A 25597-nucleotide genomic window follows, 5' to 3' on the forward strand; every position below is an offset into this window, starting at 1 on the left:
GTCAATGGAATGTTTGTCATCACGCACTAGAACAAGTAACAACTGCTCTATTGTTTTTTTATGATGGATTAGAGAGTCTGCTATAAATAGGTGTGGTTTGACAAAAATAAAGTTTCAAATCACCCTGTTGAGTCAAAGTTGATGTATCAAATTAGTGCATAATACTGCATATACCAAACAAGAGAGCCAAGAGTCCAAAAATAGACAGTGCATTTCTGACAGTGCTTAGCAGTGAATTTAATTACCTCAGATGTGATGGTTTATGTTTTGTCCACTGAAAAGCTGACAATGTTTTTACAATATTATAATGGGTAGTCTCTTTCCAAATTCACTCTCATGTTTAACTAATTTCTCAATAAAATGACATGGGTGATGAAATCAAAACTGGCAGCCAGAATAAACAAGCACTTGTGTAAAGTTATCATTATGTTTACATTCAGCATGTGCATCCACATACCTCAGAGCTGTACCATGGTTCACTTCTGTTTTGACAGTTTCTCTAAACTGAATTCCTCTAAAGCAATGGGGTGACAATTCAGCCACTTATAATGTAGTACAACTTTTTACTTTCTTATGACCTAAGCTTTTGTTTATCCTTGGTTTCAGCTTCTGGTTAATATGCCCACTTTAAAATTTGTTGTTATTATTATCCTTCGATTTGGAGAGAAATATTAGTTTTTGAATTATTGTTTCAAGGCAGAGCGTACTGCATAATGAAAAGCCAGCTACAAAGTCTCAAATGGCAAGGTGCTAAGTTATAGCCTGACATTTATCTATCTATTTATAATTAGTACTCCTTATTCAAAAAAGAGCTTGGAAGCTATTCATTGAATAATTATCCTGGCACAGAATAAGGTAGAGGTAATTCTGAGTTAAAGTTGCACTCAGTAATTTTTATGCATGTTGTCTTGGACTTAAACTGACACCTAGTGGTGTGGATGCAGCATAATTCAAATGCAATAGTTTTTGTAACCGATGCAATTGTAAAATTTCACTATTCACAGTCAGCCATTTATTTAATCCATGAGTGAAATTTTCCAATAACAAGGTGATTACGTTGCAAGAAATAATGTAGGAATTGTGAGATATAAAGTCACTTTGTATTGTGACATTATATCTCGCAGTTGCGAGAGTGAGATTATAGGTGAATAGGGTAAAGAGATAATTCTGAGTTAATAAAGTTGCACTGCATGTCATCTTAGAGAGTGAGATCAAAGGTGCACTCAGTAATGTTTTCCTCATTAAAATGTTTAACTTCTAAAGACATGAATTGTAATTTAGCAAAAATAAATAAATAAATAATGACCGCTCACATTAAAAATGAAGACTCTCATATCAGTGACCTTATAAAAGCTGTTTTATTCTACATGGAGAGGGTCTGTCCGTACATGGGGTCTGTCTTGTTAGAAGAATCACATAATCGCAGTAAACTTCCTGTTATTTGGCACTTTACTCATTGATTAAAATAATCTTGGATGACTGTGAATACTACATTTCTGCAATGGCATCTAAAACTTAAAACTATTGGTTTTAAATGATGCAGCTGTATCCAAGCCGCTAGGTGTCAGTGCAAGTCCAAGATGACACAATGACAAATGTTACTGAGTGAACCTTTAAAGATGAGAATTTGTCATAATTGAAAAATAAAGTTGCAACTGCAAGAAATAAAGTCAAAATTGTGCTAAAGTTAAAATTGTGAGGTATAAAGTAACAATTCTAAACAAAAATTCAGAATTGATATAAATTCAGAATTAACTTTATTTTTGTGAAGAGATTAAGGCAACATAGGTTATGCAAAAACAAAACCAAAAATTATTGCCACGTTAATGTAAAAGCTGTTTGCATGTGGGCTATGTTCCTTTACGCATCTGTGCACGGATTCATCGATTTTCCACTACGTAAATTGTTCATGTGTATGTTGACTGCGTTTTTGGAACGCCGCCATGACTCTGAAGTTCCCGCCCCTCTCCTCCTGTCTCCGCCTATTCGAATGGATCAATGGGAGCTGAATATTTGAACGGGCGGAGGCAGCTAAAAGTTAGGCGATCTGCTGCTACTAGTAACGAAGACGGGGTTTAGAATAAAGAGGAAAGGCAGAAGAGCATGGGTTGTCACAACAGCAAAGTTTGTGGCCAGGTCTCCCGGAAAAAGGTAGGTAATGCTTGTGAAGCTTATTCAGTGTGTTCACAAATAATACAAAGTTACAATGAGTCCTACACCAGCTTTAGAAATATTGTAGTGCAAATACACCTCTTGTAAAATAGATATTTATTGTGAGAGCCACTGTTGTTGTCTCAAATCACTTGTTACTTCCTCTCTGTGCGTTAGTCGATTTTGAAAACTAATTTGTTCGTTTCTCGATTTATAAACGTTTAAATTAGAAACAGATGCTGGGTTCATCAAATGATATCTGCTGTGTTTAAAACGTGCTTCCTTTTATCCATTATGGTAATAAAGGAAGGTTTACCTGCATTTTTTTTGTCGTGTTGTCATATTGTACGTCCCGTTAAAAATCGTTCCGCATTTAAATAATAGAAGAGCCTCTAGATTAGAACTAAAAACGTCATCGGCATTTAAAATTTAAATTAAAATGCGCGGGAGAAATCAACGCATTCATGTGGCCATTTAAACATACAGGACAATCTGGCTCTGATAAAGGGCAGGGTCAAGCTTTCATTAGCCCAGATTGCTGAAGGATTTCATTGAGCTTGATAGACACAGGGTCCCAAGTTTCTCACCTCATGTTTTAATGTGCCCTATAAACAGGCACACACCAGACAGAGTTAATTTGGTCCTGTTAATCACATAGCCATGTGTCAGTATACTTGACATGGGCAACTGGAGAAGTGTGAAATGTCTCTGAAGACTAAACAGAGAAAGCTTTACACTCACAATTACAGCCTCTATTGGAGTTGCATCAGAAGATCATAACCACATGATGGTGAAGTGAAATAAAGCCAAGGGTTGATTAAAGTTCCAGAACATTTGGGTCAGGGCCAAATAGAGAAAGTACATGAATAATGGTGGTGTTGTGGATTAAGCTGAATTATGTGATGAAAGCAGTTCCTGCCCTTGCTTATTCATGATTATATTTTGAAAGTAACCCTACTCTGAAGCCTATACATTTTTTTCCATGAATATTAGAATATTTGTAAGCCTTATGCTGGTTTCTTTATAGTTTCTTTACATCCTTAGATTGTCATGATTAGATTACATGAACCATGAGAGTTATGTTTTGATTACACCTCCAAGAACAGCTTTGGTTGTTTTTTTTTGGGGTCTGCACTGACAAAGTACAGTCTTCCTGTCACTTTAGACTGTTTGCATGACATAAAGGTTTGTTTTGATGAGAAATTGCAAGACATCTCAATAGTCATTGACCAGGAGGATTTTATTTGATGACATTCTTTTGTTACTCTTGATTGAGGGTGTGGGCTTGAATTAAATAATGATAAATTGCTGATCCTCTAAACCTGAAATGCAAACAAAAGATTGCTAACATAGATTTTGCACTGTTGAGTGATTTAATTCGGTGTGGGTATATCTCGGCAGACGTTTGGCACACAAGCTTGAAAAAACGAAATCGCCTGTCAACAGCACTGACGATGAGAAATCTTTAAACATTCACACTGAAATGGCATATTCTTTACTCCCTCTGGATTTATGAAAGTGTTCTTGTTTCTAACTTTCAGCGGAATTTTTTTTTTTGAATTTGTATTACCATGCTTGGCATGCTAATAAATTTAAAAAAGAAAAGCTTTAACATTTTCAAGCTAGAGAAATTACCTTTCTTGCAGAAATTACACTTTGTGCATTGTCTTATGCTTTAGTTTTCTGTTAAAGGGCTTTAAGGAATATTCTTGGTTCGAAACAAGTTTAGCTCAATTGACCGCATTTGTGGCATAATGTTGATTACCATACAAATATAACGTTGCCTCATACATTTTATTTGTCTTTTTTCTTAATTTTTTTTTAACAAAAAAGCAAAAATCGAGGTTATAGTAAGGCAGGGTTTAAAGGCAGAAATTAGGGGTGGGAGTCACAAGGTCACTGCCAATGCAATATATCGATGTTTGAGTCACAATACAATATTATTGCGATTCAAACTACAATATATTGCAATATTCTACTCAATGTTTCTCATTCATCTTCATTGGACTTCAGAGAATAGTTACCGAATCACCAAATGCATTGTTAAATTCATATAAAAGTTCCTGTTTAAAAAACAGGGCCAGTTTATTTCCTAATATCTACACCGATCAGCCGCAACATTAAAACCACCTGCCTAACATTGTGTAGGTCTCCCTCGTGCCGCCAAAACAGTGCCAACCCGCATCTCAGAATAGCTGTCAGAGATCATATTCTTCTCACCACAGTTGTACAAAGTGGATATCTGAGTTACCTTAGACTTTGTCAGTTCGAACCAATCTGGCCATTCTCTTTTGCCTTCTAATCAACAAGGCATTTCTGTCCACAGAACTGACACTCATTGGATGTTTTTTGAAAATCCCAGAAGATCAGCAGTTACAAAATTCTTCAAACCAGCCCATCTGGCACCAACAATCATGCCACGCTCCAAATCACTGAGATAAAACTGTTTCCCCATTTTGAAGGTGGATGTGAACCTGAACTAAAGCTCCTGACCCATATATGCATTATTTTATATGCTGATCAGATAATCACATGGATGATGGTTGTACCAGACGGACTGGGTTGAGTATTTCTGTACCTGTTGATCTTTTCACTCACGACAGTCTCTAGAATTTACTCAGAATGTTGCCAAAAACGAGAAAAAAAAGCTGAAATAAATCATTTTCTCTACTATTATTCTGACAATTCACTCTCTTAAAATAAATTAGTGGTCCTAACTGACCCAATACAGAGAATGTTTTCTACAATTAAATGTAAAAAAAATTGGGAAAACTGAGTTTAAATGTATTTGGCTAAGATGTATGTAAACTTCTGACTTCAACTTTATGAAAACAACAATAGCCTAAACATTTTGAAATCATTATTTATTACAACAGTTGGGGAAATAAGTCTTTTAGGCAGACATCTGAGCCCTGAAGGGCATGGATAGAACCCTAGGCACATAGCATTTCTTGGTTGACTTTGGCATTTGAAAGACCCAGCCCAAATACCAGGCATGAGCCGTCAACCTGCATTTCACACACCTGTTTAACTGAGGCCAGAGCCAATAAGAGTGTGGTCTTTGAGAAAGCAAAAGCAACTTCCAATGGTTCGAACAGTGGGCTCGTGAGCACCTTCAGCACCAGGTTTAAATCCAAAGCAGGGACTGTAGCAGGGCGAGGGGGTTTAAGGGCCTCGGTCCCTTGAGGAAGGGACATGGCATTTCTGTAAGCTATTATGGTATGCCAATGTGCATGCACCCCTGGCTCCAGGCGTTCCGCCGGTGTTTGAGAGGTCTCATGTAAAAGACATAACAGTGCAATGGCGGATGATTTTCGCCCAGTTTGGCATTGCCATTTGTACAGCCTGGGCCTCAGAGTAATAAATTCCTGTGCCCTCACAACAGAGCCTCTGATCGGGCTAATAATAGCTATTCATAGAGGAAGTTCAAAATGTGCATGCTGCTCGGCTTCAACTGAGTGAGTGCTACATTGACACACTTCAAGAGTGTGGAGAGCCAAGGAAAGGACTCTAAATGAATAAGCTGTTCCTTCGAATGCGAATCTCAATGTTTTGAGCAACTCGTGCATAAAAGTACAGGTGCGTCCTTTAGATCTATTGATGCAAATCAGCCTGAGGACGGATAATGGTTGATGCCGATAGGCCGATACAATGCCGATTTATCACACAATTTAATATAGTAAATAACATAAACATAAAATTGCTATAAAAAACTTTTTAATGAACTCTTATTTAGCACTATATTACCCAATTTCACACACACAACTTTAACTTTATAAAAAAGAATCTACAAAATACATATTGTGTTTTAAATGGTAGATAGCAGTTTCTCTTTAGTCATCAACTTTTTGTAATTTATTTGCACATGAAGAAATTGTTAATATACTAGGAAGAATGAAATAACAGTACATACGATAGCCCAGCAACCATGGATGGCATGTCCACGTTAGCGATTGCATTTTCTCAAAAAATACATAAAACCATTAATATTAGACTATTATTGTTGTCTTTTTGGATGAAAAATAATGCTCAGACTGAAAGAAGACTACAGATCTGCTTTGTTCTTATAATGTTTAAACCCTATAACACTATATAATCTACAAGTCAGTTTGTAGATTTCGGTCATGAACGACTCAAAATGATTCACTGACTCACTCATAGCACATAAGACGCTCATTTGTCACCACCTAGTGACATCTCCAGAAGTGGTCACTGAACTAATCAGAACAAATTTGTGAAACAGAAGAAAGCCTCACCAAAATACTCTTGATTTTGCATCTAATTCTGCACAATTGTAAACGTGAATAAACTTGAATCAATAAAATAGCTGGAATTGGTGCTTTTAGCTTAATCTTTAAAAAAACATATCCCAGAAAAAATGTTTGTGGACCAGTGAATGTCTTACGTTTTCCCCCCTCATGAGTTTGCGTCCCTGTAGTTTGTTGTGGAATTGCAAGAACAAATTCTACAAATTAGAAAATAAGCAAATTTGTTGTTTTTTTCATTACCCATTTAGCGCTCTTGCCACCTGTGACCTCACACAGCGTATCCTACCAAATGTGATTTTTTTTTTTTTTAATTTTATTTATTTTTTTTGCATAGCCGAAATTCAAACATTACAAGTAAACATGCTACTAAGATGGACAGAAAACATGGACGAGTCCTTGAAAAGGAAAAATATTGACAATGGTTAGCCTATGTGGTATTTATTTTTTTAGTCGTAAAAAGTGTGCCGTGGCAGAAGTTGGGAAACACTGTTCTAAGGGACTGTTGATGATTTCCTAGATCAATTTGGCAAAGAGAAAAAAAAATCCCATTAAAATGTGACAAGTTTTATAATAATATTGATATTTGGGCTACAATATCATATGGGAAAATATTTCTATATTTTTCCCTTCTCTATACATTTCTAAACTTCACATTTCTGTTGTATTAATGCTGTAAAAATGTGTGTATTATTTGAGCTGTAAAAAAAATTTAATCGTAGTTTACATGGATTACAGGGTTTACGTCATATCGTCGTCATGGCAACAAAGTTGTAAAATTGGATGTATATTGTTTTCTAATATTTTCTGTGTAAAGTTACATGTTAACACTCAAAACATTTTAAAAAGAATATTGTTTATCTCTAGTGGCTATGCTTTTGAATGAATGGACTGACCCCATTTACTTAAATAACTAAAATAAGTGCCTCAGTTTAACCCTTTTTTTCTTAGTTTTCTTTTTAAAAATAAACATTTTATTAATTTGTGGTAATCAACTTTATGCCACAAATGCTGTCGATTGAGCTCAATTTGAATTGAACCTAGAACATTCCTTTTTAATATGACGAGACAACCATAAGTAAGCCATTTGTAGGTTGTTGCACCTGAAAATTGTAAACGACATTGCTCCGTTTGTTTGAGCATTCCAACTAACCCAACATGGTTACTGGCCAAACCACTTGACCACAGGCAAACAAGGGGAGTGATTGGTGAAACCTGTTTGAAAAATGGTCTTTATTGTTGCAATTCCTATTGTTGACGTTAGTTTTGCAGTGTGTGTTAATTAGGCAGTGTGTGATTTCACTAGATCTTTACATTTAGATAATCTGTCTGATTAAAAGGAAATTAGTCATTTTACTTGCTTAGGTTGGGTTGCTTATTGAGAAACATTTGTCAAGTTTTCAAAGCATTAGTGCTGCATAGGGCTGGGATAAACGATTAATCTAACGATTCATTTTTTTCAGTTCGATTTCGATTAATCGACTTGTGACAACACCGGTAATACCGGTTTCATCGGGGGTGTATAAAATGTTAAAAAAAAAAAACATTTGTCAGGAGTTTGATTGACTGGCGATCTGATCAATCAATCATAATACGCCATTTTTGTCCGACAAAGTAGTCAGGAGAGAGAAGATTAACTTCGGTGGATTTGAATTTGAATAATGGATTGTAGGCTACCGTACTGACATCTTTCCGCGGTTAAAACAACAGTCCTTCTGATGTAGGCTACATTCATGTTTAGCCTATTTGATGCTATAAATTAATCAAGGAAAAGATGATCGGTTCACGAGCAGCTTTAACTGAGGCAATCTGTCACGACACATTAAAGAGCCACAAAATAGTAGGCCTATTTATGGTTTAATTTTCTTTGAATGACCAAATTTGAAAGTTGAGACTTTATTAAATGTTACCTGCTTGGTCCTGTCTGTCAGCGCGTTGTCAGTGTCCTCTATGTATTTTTCACGACATTCATAGCTATAAGCGCATTATTAATAGCTATAAGCGAAAACTTTAGGTGTCGACAACGTATTATAGCCTACTCCAACATCGAGTGCAAAGTGGGGAGTTGAAAAAAAACTTCCGGGTGGCGCCTCTTCAAATGCTGGTGCATTGCCGTGGTGCTAGAATGGAAGGCCATCTCCATTTTGCAAAGATTACATATCACGGAATTGTTTCCTTTTAAATTAAAGAATTCCCATACTTTAGAGGAACGAGTGCATGCCACCTTGCACTTCTGATAGTCTGAGGAGCCATTCGTTTTGGGTCCGACGAATCGACGCGCATATTTTGTGTTGACGTCGACGCAAAAAAATACGTCGCCGATGACGTCGACGCGTTGTCCCAGCCCTAGTGCTGCACGATTAATCGTATCGCAATCGCGATGTCAGCCTGTGCGATTATATGACGGCAAATGCTGCCATTTTATTAAATAAATTAGTGCATGTGTGGACGTGACAGCCCATTCTCTCTGAGAGCTGTTTGCCCATTTTCTACACCACTAATAAAAAGATGACCAGTCAGTCTCAGTTTAGGGAGTGGCACCTGTAGTCATGACAGGTGAGTTTCCGGTGTTCAGTGTGGAAATCAGGTGAAGACGGATGCCGAGCAGACCGACACTGAACTGGTGGTCAGAAAAAATAACACAGAAACATGGATCACAGCTTGGCGAAATATCTTTATTTCATCAATAATTAAAGTTAATATAATACGGGAGCGTGGCATGTAAATAAGCTCAAACTCCAAAACTGTCATTCTCCGTGTGGTCAGAGCTGCTTCAACCAGTCGCGGAAGAGACACAATCTGAGCGGCAGTCGAAACTGGGAGAGATATAAATTTCCGCCAGCTGATGTGCGCTCTTAACACGAAGACGCTCGTCTTTCACCCCCGCTGTGCAACGTGTTGCATCATTGATAAGATCAATCTTATGTAAAAAAAAAAAAAAACAACATTAAAATTACAACAACAATAAAGTGTGTGTGTACATATATTAGGGTTGCAGCGGTATACCGTTTCACTGTATACCACGGTTTGAAAATTTACGGTTATCATACCATGTACATTTGCTTATCTACGGTATTGAGAAAAAAATGCAACCAGATGCAGAAACTCGCGTGCACATCTCCTTTCCTCCTTGTCTGCCTGTCAGACTCGTCAACTTGCGACACACACATGCAGCGAAGAAAATGTCAGAGAGAAGTGAGGCGGACTGACATGAGTGTGTGTGAGTTAAAGCAGTGTTTCTCAACTGCTTTATTCGGACTGTGTCGCGGACAGCAGGGAAACAACAATACCATGGTTCTCCCATTGAAGATATTTCGGCGGCCGCACAGGTGATAGACTATTTAGGACTACCAAGACTCGTCTCCACAAGTGTTTAACATGCTCAGGGTTGCCTGATAAGACGCACCACCCCCAGTTTGAGATTTATACTCGCGCAAATTGGAAATATTCCGTCTAATGTTATACTTAATTTGTGCAATCTGGCAACCATGCAGTCTCGCTTTCTCCTTTGAGCAAACTTGGCGATCTGTAGTGCAATATTCTGCTCAAGGAAAAGTGTTATACAGCTACTCTGTGTCCATTCGTGAGGCTGTTTGTGATGTTTGGTGCTACTAATTTTGCAGGTAAACCTTCTCAGTGATTAAATTAAATAATAAAAGTAGATCTCTGCATCATTGACGCATGGAGGGGTAATCATTGACATGTGAGCAAAAGCAAGCCAGAGACGCATATGTATATGTATTTTTTATTTGTGCAATTTAGAAATGTTGAAGTCCCTTCGTGCCTCTATGTTAATCTAACTCTTGCAGTAATCATTTATCATAGTCATGCGGCCGGTGTTGTTCAGTTGTGTGCTGAAACCATCATGACTCTTTTAGCATGTAAACGGGTAATGTACTAGAAAAAGTCAACTGGCATGCTTTGTGACAAACATGAAAAGTTCTACAAATTTCTTTCTTTTTTTTTATTAAAACAGACCCCTGATGTAGAGATTGTTAAATTGAATAATAAATTAACATGGAAGTAGAGATGGCAAAATATATTTATAATCTCCGCATTTATTATGTTTTTTTTTAATGCCTGATAGAAAAGTATCTATCTTTTTAGAGCAATACAATACTTCAGGCAATTGCAGAATAATCCCATTAGTCACAGATACACTTCAGAAAATTGAGTACACAACTATTTCTGGGATTAAAAGATACAAAAAACAAATCATTGCAGAACATTGTATCTCAAAAGGAATACAATGTGGCCCCCTATGCACTACTTAAAGCCCGATGTGGCCCCTTTACCAAAATAGTTACAAAAATTAATCATTATACGCATCACCTTTACAAATTTGTTTCAGGATTTTACATGATTAAAAGTAACTGTTATATTTTGACAAACTGTTATATCAACAGTGACAGTTGTAAGATGTGTTTCAGCTAGTATTTATTTTTAATAATTACATAAATGTATTATTATTACTATTATTTAAGACTAGTACACTGACCATGGTAATGAGGAGCCTTTCCTTCTGTGTAATGCGTGTATAAATATGTAATATTAGGTAACAAACGGGATAATAATGGGCTCATAGAAGTGAATGGGGAGACAACTTCCTGTACATTTTGACATCATTAACAAAAATAATATCACTTGATGCATGTCCTTGTACTGGAAAAACATGAAAGAAATTATGCAACATAAAAGGAAATGCAACCCAGGATACATTAAGTACAGGTTATGTTTAATCTATGGCAGGTCGACACTTGATTTCAAATGTAAAATCTGTCCTGAAGCAAAACAAGTTGAGAAGCACTGAGTTAAAGGTACAGACAGGAGAAGTTTGGCCTCACTGTTGCGCTCCTACAGTATATGTTAACTGATAATAATCATAGGACATTACTTCACTTTAAAAGCTCACACAGCTGGTTATTTTGCATTTAGTAGTTCATTTAACATGCTTTAGTTATATTACATGTTAATAGTTACATGCTATTTTTTTTTATCATGTTTATAATTCTGTTAGCTTTTTTCAATTATAATAAAATGTTTGCTCAAATAAATGAATAAATAAAATAACCCTTCTGTTTTCACTGATAATAGTAATTGTGTAATACCGTGAAACCGTGATATTTTCTGAGATGGTTATCATGCAACCCTAATATATGTATATACACACACACAATAACAACAGTTTTAGTGGTTTGAGTGAACCACACTTTTATATCCAGTTTCCTTTTCAAAAGAGTTTATACAAAGTAAATGTTACATCCTGCTTAAATGTCCCTGTTTGTTTGGACAATATTATTTTCGTGAAAATTCATATGTTCTTATTTATTGTTCTATTTTATTTAGGTGCAATATTGAGAAAATAACAAGTTTGCAGTAATGCAAAGATTTTTAAATTTGTAAAAATATTTTAATTTGAAAACACTGCATTTATAGATGTTATTGTTGCTAGTTTGTATGTTTGAGTTGAAAAATACACATTTCAGCATTATCAGTAATCTATTTGTACATTTTCCTTGATAACCAAGCAAGTTGACTCATGTTACCATTTGTTTATTATATCGCAATATTAACCTCAATAATCGCAATATGACTTTTTCCCCAAATAGTGCAGCCCTACAAAGCATGCTGTATTACTGAGAAAGATTTGTAGATGATGTCATGTTTGTGCAATCTTGAATGCATATCTTACTGATAAGACTGGTGTGTAATGTAACACATATCAATTTATATGACAACAATTTCTGTTAAAAGTAATGTGTTGCATGTGTAGAGTTTGAGTTTGTCAGCCTGTTTTTGAATTATTGACCATATGTGTGCAGGTTTTGGTTTCAGTGCAATAAATTAAACCTTAATTTCTCTTCATTCAGAAGAAAAACAAAGCAAAAGAAGGTGAGAAGCAAATAAAGGAAGTCATCATCAGCCTTAAAGATAGAAACGGTGAGTGGGTTCTCAGAATCATATCATGTTTATACATGGGGTCTGTGCATTTGGTGACATTCTGAACACAGAGTTCCTCACTTTCAGAACTTTTTATAAAACAATCTACATGTCTAGCAGCTTGTCATTATTAAATATAAGCAGATTATTTCATAATGTCCCATTTTAAGCCTCAAATGCATGTTTGTGACTTCCAGATCCTGATGTATGAGCTACAGTTATTATGTATTAATGTGTACTTTTCCTATGTATGATTCAAAGTCCGTTGAATGTTGCACAAATCCATTGTGATGTGTGTTGATGTTGGCAGAGCACAGGGTTTGGTAGTGCTAATGTTAGGTTGTTTGGACCTGTTCGGTCTTTTGTGTTGCTGGCCCTGAGCAATCCTGGCTTGTGTTCATGGAGATGTTGTGTCAGATGCACCCTAGAGCAAACAACATATTGTTCTCTGTTAGGTATACTCTCATCTGATGAGCAGAAATCTGGCTTGGAGAATCGATTGGAAACATATGAGTGGCAGCTGAAGATACTACATACCGTTTTGACGGCTTCAGGAGACCAGGAGAGAGACAAGCTCCTCAAGGACCATCCTGGAGACATTTGCACATTGGTCCACAGCATTATAGCGAAGGTAGAGAACCCTTTGTGAGTTTAAAGGAATTTTTGACTAAAAAAATAAGACTGTCATTATTCACAGAACAAATTTCATGCAGAACCTGCATGACTTTATTTCCTCAGTGGAACACAAAAGTTGAATTATTTTTTTTAGAGTAAAAGAGTATGAGGACTTACGAACACTCTGTTTCCACCTGGTATTACCATGTGTCTCCTCTGACCACTTGTGTTCGAATTTCAAGGGGAGGGGGCATTGATTTCATGCCTGTGTTACAGCACGATGGTAAATAAAAAAAAGTCAAAACACAAAGAAAGTGTAAAAAAAAAACAAAACAAAAAAACTCATGCATGTTGACGTCAGACACACCGAGAAAGATCCAAGAAGTTCTCATGCTTGCATATGTATTCACTTTTTCAAAGTTTCTGTTTGGATGGTTATTTCCTTTTTAAAGCGCACATAACAGGCAAAGTTTAACCCTTGTTTTTGCGCAGCCGTCGATTGACAGGTGAGGGTGGTGCTTCCCTGACTGATTGTGTTTCACACCACTAGTGGTCAAAAACATAAAAGTATAATTTAATTGATCCATAAGACTCATGCACCATATTCCAAGTCATATGATAGCGTTAGTGTGAGAAACAGAAACAGAAAGAGGTGTTTTGTTTTTTTTCTTCCCGCTCTGCTAGTTTTGTTTGTTTGCTTTTCCAATTAGAAAGCACCATCTGCATACTTGGGCTCATAAAAAGTATTTTTTATTCTGTCTTGAATGGAACAAATCTCTCACATGTAGCTTCAAGTTTAAAGCCATTCAAGAAAGACTAGTCTTTTGATCCCAGATTATGTCAGCAGGCTATATATTATGGAGCTGTAAACAGTAATAAACAAGACTTTTCCATTCCAGCATAATTGGGAACATTGTAAATTCAGAACACATTTGTTATAATGTCTGTACAGGGCTTTGGTATCAGTGCTTTAGTACACCTGTCCTAGTGGTAACCTCTGACCAACAAAGCTAAACCTGTTTGTATGGAGAGATGTTATTCATTGGCCTACGAAGAGGGCTGGTTTGTGAGTTTAAGCATACTGAGGAACACCACTTGTTTTAACAAGGGCGAACAAAAATGGCATGTTTAGTGTTTGTTCATTACTTGTGCTTTTAATAACTATAGACCTTTTATATTCTATATTATCAACCTTTATTTTTATTTATTCCACAAAATTTTACTTGTTCACCACTATGTTTACATTCTCTGTATTACATTGTGCATGTCTTGTGTATCAACAGGTGAAGACTGAGATAACCGCTGATCTAAATGATCTTCATGAAAAGCAGATGAGGAGCACATTAGAACAGCATCAGAGAGCAACAGAAGGTCAGAACAAAGTAAAACCTATTTATATACAGTCGGGTCCAAAAGAGACCACTAGTTTTCTAACTTTGAAAATATGTTTTAGCAACTTGGTTGATAAGTTGATATTTATTGGTAGGAACTCTGCAAGTGCAAAACCTGGTGATTAGGGATGCACTGATATGAAATTTCTGGGCCAATACGATAACTCTCAACTCTTTGTGGCCTATACAGATACATACATTTTCACACAAAATAAAAGTTCACATTTTTCATGCTTCTACCTGGAACTGCTTTCTAATTAATTACAAAAAATAGGTGTCATTTAAAAGCTTGGACTTTGGACTGCTATTTAAAGTTTGATGGATATAACATGAAGCATAATTGTGCCTATATTACAGATGTATGCTGATTTAAATGATAAATAATAATGCCCATTTATATAGGTGTTTACGGTATTGTATACGAGATATTGAAATAATCCTCACAGAGCAACATAAGTTTGGCTCTCACTCACACATACACGCTGTGTATGCGCACTGTCGCTTGACACTGCATGAGTCTCTGCCTGAAGGATAGACGTCGCAGGCAGTCAGATAATTGGTTTTATTGGTAATTGAATTATTGGTAAAAATAGTCTGTGACAATTCCATTATCTGCACAATAATATTTAGATTTTTCCCATTTATCTGCCAATAATATATCAGCCTGTCGATATATCGTGCATCCTACTGGTGATCCATTATATCCCAGCATGATATGTGAATTTTACATATAGCTTTTTGTGTGCTTCAATGGAAGTAAGGAAATCTGGCCTGGAGTTAACATGGTCACTAACACTAATTTGTTTACATTTGATTAGTGACCTAGAAATAGTGCAGAATAGGGTTGAGGTGGTATACAGGTTTCACTATATAACATTGTATGACAATTGATATTTTTCATACCATGTACATTTGCTTATCTATTCTACGGTATTGAGAAAAAAGAAATGCACGTGCAGGAAAAATAATTGCACGCATGCATGTGTGCAACAACCAGGCTTCTTTCGATATTTCGGTGCTCAGACCTCAAAACTGATGTTACCAATTTAAATTCTAGTGAGACTTTTCTAGTTTAAAGCATTACAGAGGAAGTCTAGTCGAACCTCTCAAACAGTAGACCGCACTGAGGAGGAAAAGAGCAACACTGTGCTATGCGCTTTTCTTTTTAATTATTTATTATTATACATCACCTTTACAAAATTGTTTCACGATTTTACATGTTTTGACAAAATTGTATAGTTTCATATGTAATAATCTAAAGGTAGAATCTATTAGACCTTCAAGATGTGTTTCAGCTAGTATTTATTTTGTATAAATACTTAAATTTATTATTACTATTATTCAAGTCTAGCTACACTGACCCAACCATGGTAATGAGCCTTTCCTCCTGTGTAATATGTACTGTTTGAATTATGTTTCAAATTAGGAAACAACTGGGATATGAACGGGCTCATAAGTAAATATGCTCTTAAATTTTTAAAAGGGGGGAGAGGAAACTTCCTGTAGATTTTGTTGTTTGTCAACAACAAAAATAACATCACTTAATGCATGTCCTTGTACTTGAAAACCATGAAACAAAACTATGACCCAGGATACATTTAAATACAGGTTACTTTTTTTTATTTTTATGGTGGGTTGCCACTTGATTTCCAATGTAAAATCTGGTCCTGAAACAAAACCAGTTGAGAACCACAGAGTTAAAGGTAAAGACAGGAGCAGTTTGGCTATGCTGTCGTGCACATACAGTATATGTTAATTATTAATAATCATAGGACATTACTTAAAAGCTCACGCAGTTTATTTTATTTTTCATTTAGTAGTTAATTTAACATGCTATGCTAACATGTAAACTAACATGCTTTAGTTATATAACATGTTATTAGTTACATGCAATTTTTTTTATCATGTTTATTATTATAATTCTGTTAGCTTTCTTATTTTATTTATTTTCAAAGGGGAGACTTTTTTTTTTTTTTTTTTTTTTATACACATACTTCCATTTTTAAAAAAAAATTCAATTATAATAGTGTTTGTTCAACCCCCCCAAAACAATACAAAATAAAACTTTGTTTTCACTCCTTTAAGGGTCATTGTAGCTGATGATAATAATAGTGTAATACCGTATACCTTGAAACCGTGATATTTTCTGAGACTGTTATCGTATCGTGCAAATCTCATACCGTTGCAACCCTAGCGCAATACCTTAAATATTTCTTCATTTTGTGTCATAACATTTTTCTTATCCTTAAACTTTCAACACTTCAACAGAAGTCCCAGATTATGGATGTGGTGTAAGACCCCACTGTATATCAAATCCTTTCTAGTTAAAAAAAAATAATTACTGACTAATTGTTTACTCTGCAGAGCTACGACTATTACACAGTGAAGAGAAGAATGTTGTAAATGAAACACACACAGCAACTGAGAATGCTTTAAAGGTAAAGTATGTGTTTATTTGTAATGCCACTGTTCAGATTTTCCTCAATACATTTTATTTAGAACTGATATAATATACTGTGCTCTCCATGCCAAGCCAGTCATACCAGAATTGTCTTTGAAGTGATTGGTCTGAACTTTCTATGAACTCAGGACAAGATTGAAGGGCTGACATCAGAACTGAAGCTGTTCAATGAGTTAAAGCGCAGAGCTGAGGAGTCCACGCTCAAGAGGGACCTACAGAGAAATATTGAGGTTTGTTGTTATGACAATAGAGATGTTTTATCAAAGCACACTTCAGATAACTGTGGTTCCAGTACATTGTTTATTCAGTTGAATCTGTCTTTCTGTCTAAGACTCATGGCGGCCCTGGTGCATTCTGGGAGCAGGAGCAGGAGAGCCTGTTATTTGTCATTGAAATGAAGCGTGAGCGTTTACAGGAGCAGGGGAACAAACTGCTGCACATGGAAACACTGGTACACACTTTACTCCCCTCTCTAAAAACACTTTAGATAAATCTTTGCTTTGCTAAAAAAGAAGGCTCTACAAAAAGAGCATGGAATTTTTGTGTGTGTGTGTGTGTGTGTGTGTGTGTGTGTGTGTGTGTGTGTGTGTGTGTGTGTGTGTGTGTGTATACACACACTATAGAAATTTCCATGCTCTTTTCATGGATATATATAATATATTTTATTTTTTTTTTGGTCTGCTCTAAAAATATTTTATTAGCTAGATTTTGCAACTTGAAACTTGCAATCTATTGTGCTGTCCAATTTGTGAGTGAATTGTTCTTTTGAGGTAATCCTTGTCAATGCATAGCTCAAAATGGTTCACAAATAAAGTGCAACAATCTGTTTCTATAAGTAAAAAACCCATTTAATTTTTCCATAGACAAATTTATTTTTAACGCTAACATGTAAACCTTTAAAGAGCGTGGTATATGCCAACGGGGGCATTCAAAGGATGCCAGGGGGTGCGGAGCGCAAATTAGTAGAGGGGGGGGACGATAGGTTACAAATGGGGGGCATTTATCAATCATAATAATCAAATCTATCGTCGAGTTCCTCTTTTCATTAAAACGTTTATCTAGACTTTGAGTGTATCAGTTGGTTGTCAATTATACAGGTTGACACACATTTGTACCGTGGTTCATCTGATTTTTAAGTCTAGTGACACATCTTATGTATCTGGTTTACCAGCATCAAATACACAGGCAGAGGAACAACCTCTGCTAATGCACCTGTATGGCTCTGTAGATGGATACGGCTAAATGGACAGAGCAGCGCAACGCTCCAGTTCTTAAACTCGCAACTTTGTGAAAATCAGTGAGAAGCGGAAATCTTTTGAATTCAGCACAGAAATCTTCACAACCACCCTTCAATTTACTATAGGAACACTAACTGTACTTAAAGCATAAATAGGTTGATAATAAATGTGGTCACTAATTCAGCTCTTAAATTTGCATTGAGCAAAATGATGCAGTGCATCGAAGTTGCACTGAGCAAGTAAAGCAAATAAAAAAAATATTGTGGTTTTTTTTTTCTTTTTGGTACAACAAAGTCTCTGCTTTCAAACTATATCACGCTGCATACACTCACTGAGCACTTTATTATGAACATTATACTAATACTGCTCTCAAAACATCCTCAATCCTTTGAGGCATGGAATTTCACAAGATGTTGGAAACATTCCTTTGATTCTGCTCCTTGTTGACATTATTGAATAACACAATTTCTGCAGATTTGTCAGCTGCACATTCAAGCTGCCATTCTACCACATCACAAAGATGATTGGATTCAGATCCGGTGAATGGGAAGGCCACAGTAGAACTTTGAAGGGATGCACAGGATCAGAAATGGTACTTAAATAGGCTGTGGCTTTCAAGTGATGATTGATTGGTATTAACAGGACCAAAGTGTGCCAAGAAAACCCACACCATTGCACCACAGCCACCAGCCTGTACTGTTGACACAAGGCAGGTTGAGTCCATTCATGCTGTTGGCACCACATTCTGACCCTGCCATCTGTGTACCTCAGAAGAAATTGAGATTAATCAAAGGAAGCTACATTTTTCCAGTCTTCAACTCTCCAGTTTTGGTGAGCCTGTGCCCACTGCAGCCTCCGCTTTCTGGTTTGGCTGACGGAAGTGGAAGTGAAAGTCTTCCGCTGTTGTAGCCCTTCCGCCACCATGTTCAATGTGTTGTGCATTCTGAGATGCTATTCTGTTCACTGCAATTGAACATAGTGGTTATCTGAGTTGCCGTAGCCTTTCTTTCAACTCAAAACAGTCTGACCATTCTCTGTTGACCTCTCTCAGCAACAAGGCATTTCCGTCTGCAGAACTGCCGCTCACTGAATGTTTTTTTTGTTTTTGGCACCATTCTGACTGTTGTGTGTGAAAATCTCAGGAGATCAGCCCATCTGGCACCAACAATCATGTAATGGTCAAAATCACTGAGATCACATTTTTTGATGTGAACATTAACTGAAGCCCCTTGCACAGATCTGCATGATTTTATGCATTGCACTTCTGCCACACGATTGGCTGATTACATAATCGCATGAATAAGTAGGTTTACAGGTATTCCTAATAAAGTGCTCATTGATATTTTATTTATAAAATGTATATATAATATAATATAATATAATATGCAAATATATACAGTGCATCTGGAAAGTATTCACAGCACTTACATTTTTCCACATTTTATTATGTTACATCCTTATTCCAAAATGGATTAAATTCATTGTTTGTATTCAATTTTGAATAAAATAATACCACATAATGACAACGTGAAAGAAGTTTGTTTAAAATCTTTGCAAATTTATTAAAAATAAAAATGAAAAAAAAATAACACATGTAAATAAGTATTCACAGCCTTTGCTCAATACTTTGTTGAAGCACCTTTGGCACCAATTACAGCCTCAAGTCTTTTTGTGTATGATAATACAAGCTTGGCACACCTATTTTTGGGCAGTTTCTCCCATTTCTCTTTGTAGGACCTCTCAAGCTCCATCAGGTTGGATGAGGAGCATCAGTGCACAGCCATTTTCAGATCTCTCCAGAGAAGTTAAATCGGGTTCAAGTCTGGGCTCTGGCTGGGCCACTCAAGGACATTCACAGAGTTGTGCTGTAGCCACTCCTTTGTTATCTTGGCTGTGTGCTTAGGGTCGTTGTCCTGTTGGAAGTTGAACCTTCACCCCAGTCAGAGGTCCAGAGCGCTCTGGAGCAGGTTTTCATCAAGGATGTCTGTGTACATTGCTGCATTCATCTTTCCCTCGATCCTGACTAGTCTCCCAGTTCCTGCCACTGAAAAACATCCCCACAGCATGATGCTACCACCACCATGCTTCACTGTAGGGATGGTATTGGCCAGGTGATGAGTGCCTGGTTTCCTCCAGACATGACGCTTTCCATTCAGGCCAAAGAGATCAATCTTTGTTTCTCATAGTCAGAGAGTCCTTCAGATGCCTTTTGGCAAACTCCAGGCAGGCTGTCATGTCCCTTTTACTGAGGAGTGGCTTCCATCAGGCCACTATACCATACAGGCCTGATTGGTGGAGTGCTGCAGATATGGTTGTTCTTCTGGAAGGTTCTCCTCTCTCCACAGAGAAACTCTGGAGCTCTGTCAGAGTGACCATCAGGTTCTTGGTCACCTCCCTGACTAAGGCCCTTCTCCCCCGATCGCTCATTTTGGCCGGGCGGCCAGCTCTAGGAAGAGTCGTGGTGGTTCCAAACTTCCATTTCGGATGATGGAGGCCACTGTGCTCATTGGGACCTTCAATGCTGCAGAAATGTTTCTGTACCCTTCCCCAGATCTGTGCCTCGATACAATCCTGTCTCTGCAGTCTACAGACAGTTCTTTGGACTTCATGGCTTGGTTTGTGCTCTTACATGCACTGTTAACTGTGGGACCTTATATAGACAGGTATGTGCCTTTCCAAATCATGTCCAATCAACTGAATGTACCACAGGGGGACTCCAATCAAGTTGTAGAAACATCTCAAGGATGATCCGTGGAAACAAGATGCACCTGAGCTCAATTTTGAGTGTCATGGCAAAGGTTGTGAATACTTATGTACTTTTATTTTTTAATTTTTTTTATTTGTAATAAATTTGCAAAGATTTCAAACAAACTTCTTTCACGTTGTCATTATGTGGTATTGTTTGTAGAATTGAGGAAAGTAATGAAAGAATCAGTTTTGAAATAAGGCTGTAACATAACAAAATGTGGAAAAAGTGAAGCACTGTGAATACTTTCCAGATGCAGTGTGTGTGTGTGTGTGTGTGTGTGTGTGTGTGTGTGTGTGTGTGTGTGTGTGTGTGTGTGTGTGTGTGTGTGTGTGTGTGTTTTATTTTTATATATTGAAATATTTAGCAATAATCTTAAACCTAAAATCAATAGTTTTATACATGTCCATCTTTTATATGATTGTCATTAGCAATGCTTCATGGGATTGTAGTTCATGCACTCCTGACAGATGGTAAAGTTTTGTACCTTTTCATAAAAAATTTCAGATACCTTTTTGCTTCATATTAAAGTTTTTAATGTTTTGATTCACCTCAGAGTGGTTTGGTTCATGGCTTAGAACGTCTATGAAAAGCCTATGGGAAAAATGAATGGTAGAAATACTTCCAGAACTCAGACTGCTGAAATAGTGGACGGGCACTGTTGCGCTCAATTGGCCTGAATGATTCATAAGTCAATCAGTGTGAATCATAATGATTTAAAAAATCTTAATCCATTAATCCATAATAGTCTGGAAAGGTCATAGAAAAGTCATGGAAATTCATTGTTCAAAAAGGGTGGGAGCCCTGTTAAACTTTTTCTTAAAGATTTTTTTAAAAACACATACTCATTTTATGTGGTCATAAAAACAATTTAAAAGAGTTTCAGAGTAAATGTAACATGTCACACCAAATACTTGAAAGTATTTCTTGTTAACTACATGTTTATAACATGGTAGACTCTTATTGAGTCTACTGTCAAAGAAATTGACTACAGAGTTGGGCGCAGGTGCATGTTGTTTGTGTACTCATGTTGCTTATTTGCATATGGCAAATTGACCTATTTGTTTGCATAAAGAAATGCACAAGTGACCAACTGAGGGTAAAAAGGGCTGTAAGCTTTGATGTACTGTTTATTTAAGAATGGTGTCAGCCGTTTGTATAATGTTCTGTCCTGATTGTCAGGTTGAGAAGAACCTCTCACTGGAGGATCAGCTCCTGCATGTTCTACAGCAGAATGAGGACTTCAGGGTCCGGATAGACAACTATCAAAGCCTCATACAGTATGACTGGCTTTAATGCTTTTTTTTTCTTGAAGATTGATGATGTAGGGATATATGCAGTAGACCAGTGTTTCCCAACCTTTTTTCTGCCACGGTACACTTTGTATGACTAAAAAAATTCTACTGCACACCATTATCCCACATAGGCTAACCATCGTCAATATTTTTCCTTTTCAAGAACTTGTCCGTGTTTTCTGTCCGTCTGTAGTATGTTTACTTGTAATGTTTGAAATTCAGCTATGCAAAAAAAGTCATTTTAACAACGCAATATTACAAAAAACAAATACGATTAAAATATGAACAAAACACGTAAAAAATTAACTGAACAGAACTCAGTTGACAACTCAAACCTTCCTACTGGTCCGCATCGACTTAAACGTGCTCGCCTGTGCATAATCAAACGCATCAAGGGAGATGCTGAGGCATTAAAATCATTAGATTTTGTGTCTTTGCCTCGGACAGACGATTTTACGAGTTTGCCACGTTAAAAAGCGGGAGGTGTGCACAATAAACATTGAAAACATGTATTTGGAAGAGAGAGAAAAAAGCTTGCAGTTGTTTTGATAGCGGAAAGTAATAAAAGGACTCATTTATGTTTAGGTCGAAGTGTTTTCTTGGTGAATTTAAATTAATTCAATAACTGGGATCTCTGATATTCCTAAACGATAATGTGATATTTAAAGAAATTGAATGTCTCAATGTCTCTTCACAAATTTGGACAGTTTTTAAATATTTATTGTTGCTTAGTTCTCTCAAAGACATTATTGGTGAAGTAAAACGTGTGTGTGTGTGTGTGTGTGTGTGTGTGAAAAACACTTTTGTGTAAAGTGACATCAATTCATAGACTTCAATGTATTCTGCAGCGCTGACGCTAGTCATGTGAAAGACCCTTAACACGTATAAACATCAGTCACTTTTGCACATTAATCATTGCTCTTCATAATCACAAAAGTGACCGATTATGCTTTCAAAACAGCAAATTTCTCCAGAAGGTGAGGAGTTTGGATCCCTGAAATTATTTTCATGCATTGTATTTATTTTGTGGAATTTGTTAATTTTCCACAGCACACCTGACAATCATTCATGGCACAGTGGTTGGGAAACACTGCAGTAGACCATTTAAGAGACATATCATATATTATTACCACTTTATATTTTTATTTAACAGTATGTTTTGCACTTGAGGGTATATATGTATAAATGAATTACATTTTTAATGGTGCAGTGTTTTGCTTCTGCACCTAATGAACAACCCCTTTTGGTTGTGAAATCAGCAACAACAACCACTCTGCATTAGGTTTTGACAGATTTATAAAAAAACATCTGTGCTGAAATGTGCCACAAAAATGGTTAAGATCAGGCTGAAATGATCGGAGCCATTAAAAATAAACTTTGCCACTTTCTCCTAACATTGGGATCCATCAGAAGGATATGCAGAGCACTGGAGTTGCTACACACAGCTAGATCTGAGGGTTATCATAATATCCTTTTTTGTGTAGTTTAACTTGCAAGTCTATAACTATACTAAAATGTTGTGACGTTTGCCTGATAAAATTGTATTCTTGCACTGACAGCAAGTATGAGATTGAACAGTCGTTAGCTCAAATGTTTGTGTATAGCGCCATCTGGAGTATTTTGAGATCTATTACCATTTTCCTTGTCATTTACAAGATTATCCAATTATGAGTAAGAGGTTTGTTTTAATATTTATATCTGATGACAAATAAATATTTTTCTTACACTTTCTTTTTCTTAAAGTCAACTCTCCAAGGAGCAGAATGAGCTGCAGGAGGCGCTAGAAAACCAGTCTCTGCAGAGCCAGAAACTCAGCCAGGAGAAAGAAGAGCTACTTTTTAAACTCGTACACAACAGAGACTCCTGCTCTTCATTTCACCTTACATCCATTGTACCTGCAGAGGTGTCTCCCAGCTGAGTGCAGAATTAACCCAACCACCAAATCCCTTGGTGCCTTTGCAGCTGCAAAGTTTTTTGTTTTTGTTATGCCAGCTTGTAGAGTGCTGTGATCATGCAGTGTTGAAACTGATTTACTGCATTTATCATTTCAACTGGCAAAAAAATATTTTTTTATATTTTAGATTTAATATCAGGAATGTTTGATTCCATTTTTGGAATATCTGTGGATCTAATGCAGTAGCTACTTCTGTTAAAAGTAATTGTGTTTTGGAACACAATGTAGTAACATCTTTTAACATCTGAATTTGTTGTATGTGGTACAAAATGTATTAGCAGCTGTAAAAAAAGTCTTTCTTTTTTTTCTGTCAAGAAAACGGCTGTTAAGCAGGCTCTGTATCATTTTGCCTTCGAACATAATTAGAGCCAGAAGCACTTGTTTGTGTAGCTTGAAGCTTTGGGATCTTTTCAGATGCACTTGCACTTTTTTTATCTGTTTATTATTTGTTGGTGAGATAATGGGCCTTGACAACTTTGTTGACTACCAGTATGTGTTTTTCCTTCACCTTGCACACTTTGGCACAATATAATTTTCTCTTAATCATTCTGATCTTCAGTAAATGGACATTTTAATGGGAATGACAACGAGGCTGTGAGGGACAGACATGCAGTCTCCTTAATGGGCGGTACTGCTGTTTAAAGTGTTTTTGAATCGTTGATAAAATATCTGTCCAAGAACATTCAGTATACAAAGAGTTCCAGACAACATGAGTTGTGGAAAATTAGATGTGATCTAGAAACTTAATACCGCTCGTGCCTCGGAAGAGACTGACTGCATATCTATTCCTCACAGTCTCGTTGTCGTTCCCATTAAAAATCAAAGATGGCGCTAGTGTGAATAAGGTTTGTGGCCTTCTCGCCGTTGCAATTATGTATTGCCGTTTTAAAAACTTTTCAGAAACAGGTGAAAGTAGCTTTTGTTTCCTGTGTGCCCTTTTATTGTTTTTTTTATTATTGTTGTGTGGTATTCTAAATATTCTGCCAAATATAAGTGCCTTTGTTATAAAGGAAAAGCTGCATCAGGGGGACTGTTTTTGTAACTTCAGAGCAGATCTTCTGGAACTACATGTTTAAAAGAATTGTATTAGGAAAATCCAACACAATAACTATAATGAGAACATGTTGCTCAGCAGGGGGTCCGGGAATGTTTAAAAAAAATTATGATGATAAAAGTGGTGTTTATGATAGTTGGCATCTGATTTCTACAGAGCACGTTAATCCTGGACGTTACAATCTAGCTGTTTCAGAATTAATACTTATAACCATCCATTTTAAAGGGATAGTTCACCCCAAAATGAGTATTCTCACTCGCTCCACAACTTTCACTATTACGTGTAATAAAACACATTGGCGGTGGTGTTACTGATGAAGCCAGGATGATTGACAGGTTGAGATCTTTACCCTGTTAACAGCCTGGCTCTTTTTGTTTGTTGAGCGGATGTTAGGATAACTGCTTCCCTGAATGTTTGGCACGTTTTGGCATGCCTAGCCAGTAACATAATCACAGGTCAGTCCCTTGTAGTGATGTCAGGAGGTTCC

At 36.6% G+C, this 25597-nt stretch overlaps 1 protein-coding gene across 2 annotated transcripts; it reads left to right on the top strand.

The window, feature by feature from the left end:
* The first annotated feature begins 2018 nt into the window (after window positions 1-2018).
* ccdc69 (coiled-coil domain containing 69) lies at window positions 2019-25070 on the top strand. Of its 2 annotated transcripts, none has more exons than XM_052089059.1 (9): window positions 2019-2151; window positions 12287-12356; window positions 12812-12987; window positions 14255-14342; window positions 16727-16800; window positions 16952-17053; window positions 17155-17274; window positions 21990-22087; window positions 23846-25070. In XM_052089059.1, the coding sequence occupies exons 1-9, from the start codon at window positions 2104-2106 to the stop codon at window positions 24018-24020; spliced, it is 951 nt and encodes a 316-aa protein (XP_051945019.1). In that variant the 5' UTR covers window positions 2019-2103; the 3' UTR covers window positions 24021-25070. The 2 variants fall into 2 exon arrangements, with proteins under 2 accessions (XP_051945019.1, XP_051945020.1); XM_052089060.1 differs by having other exon boundaries at window positions 2027-2151; window positions 12290-12356.
* The last annotated feature ends 527 nt before the right edge of the window (window positions 25071-25597 follow it).

Source organism: Xyrauchen texanus, chromosome 23, assembly GCF_025860055.1.
Source record: "Xyrauchen texanus isolate HMW12.3.18 chromosome 23, RBS_HiC_50CHRs, whole genome shotgun sequence".
Classification (NCBI taxonomy): Eukaryota; Metazoa; Chordata; class Actinopteri; order Cypriniformes; family Catostomidae; genus Xyrauchen; species Xyrauchen texanus.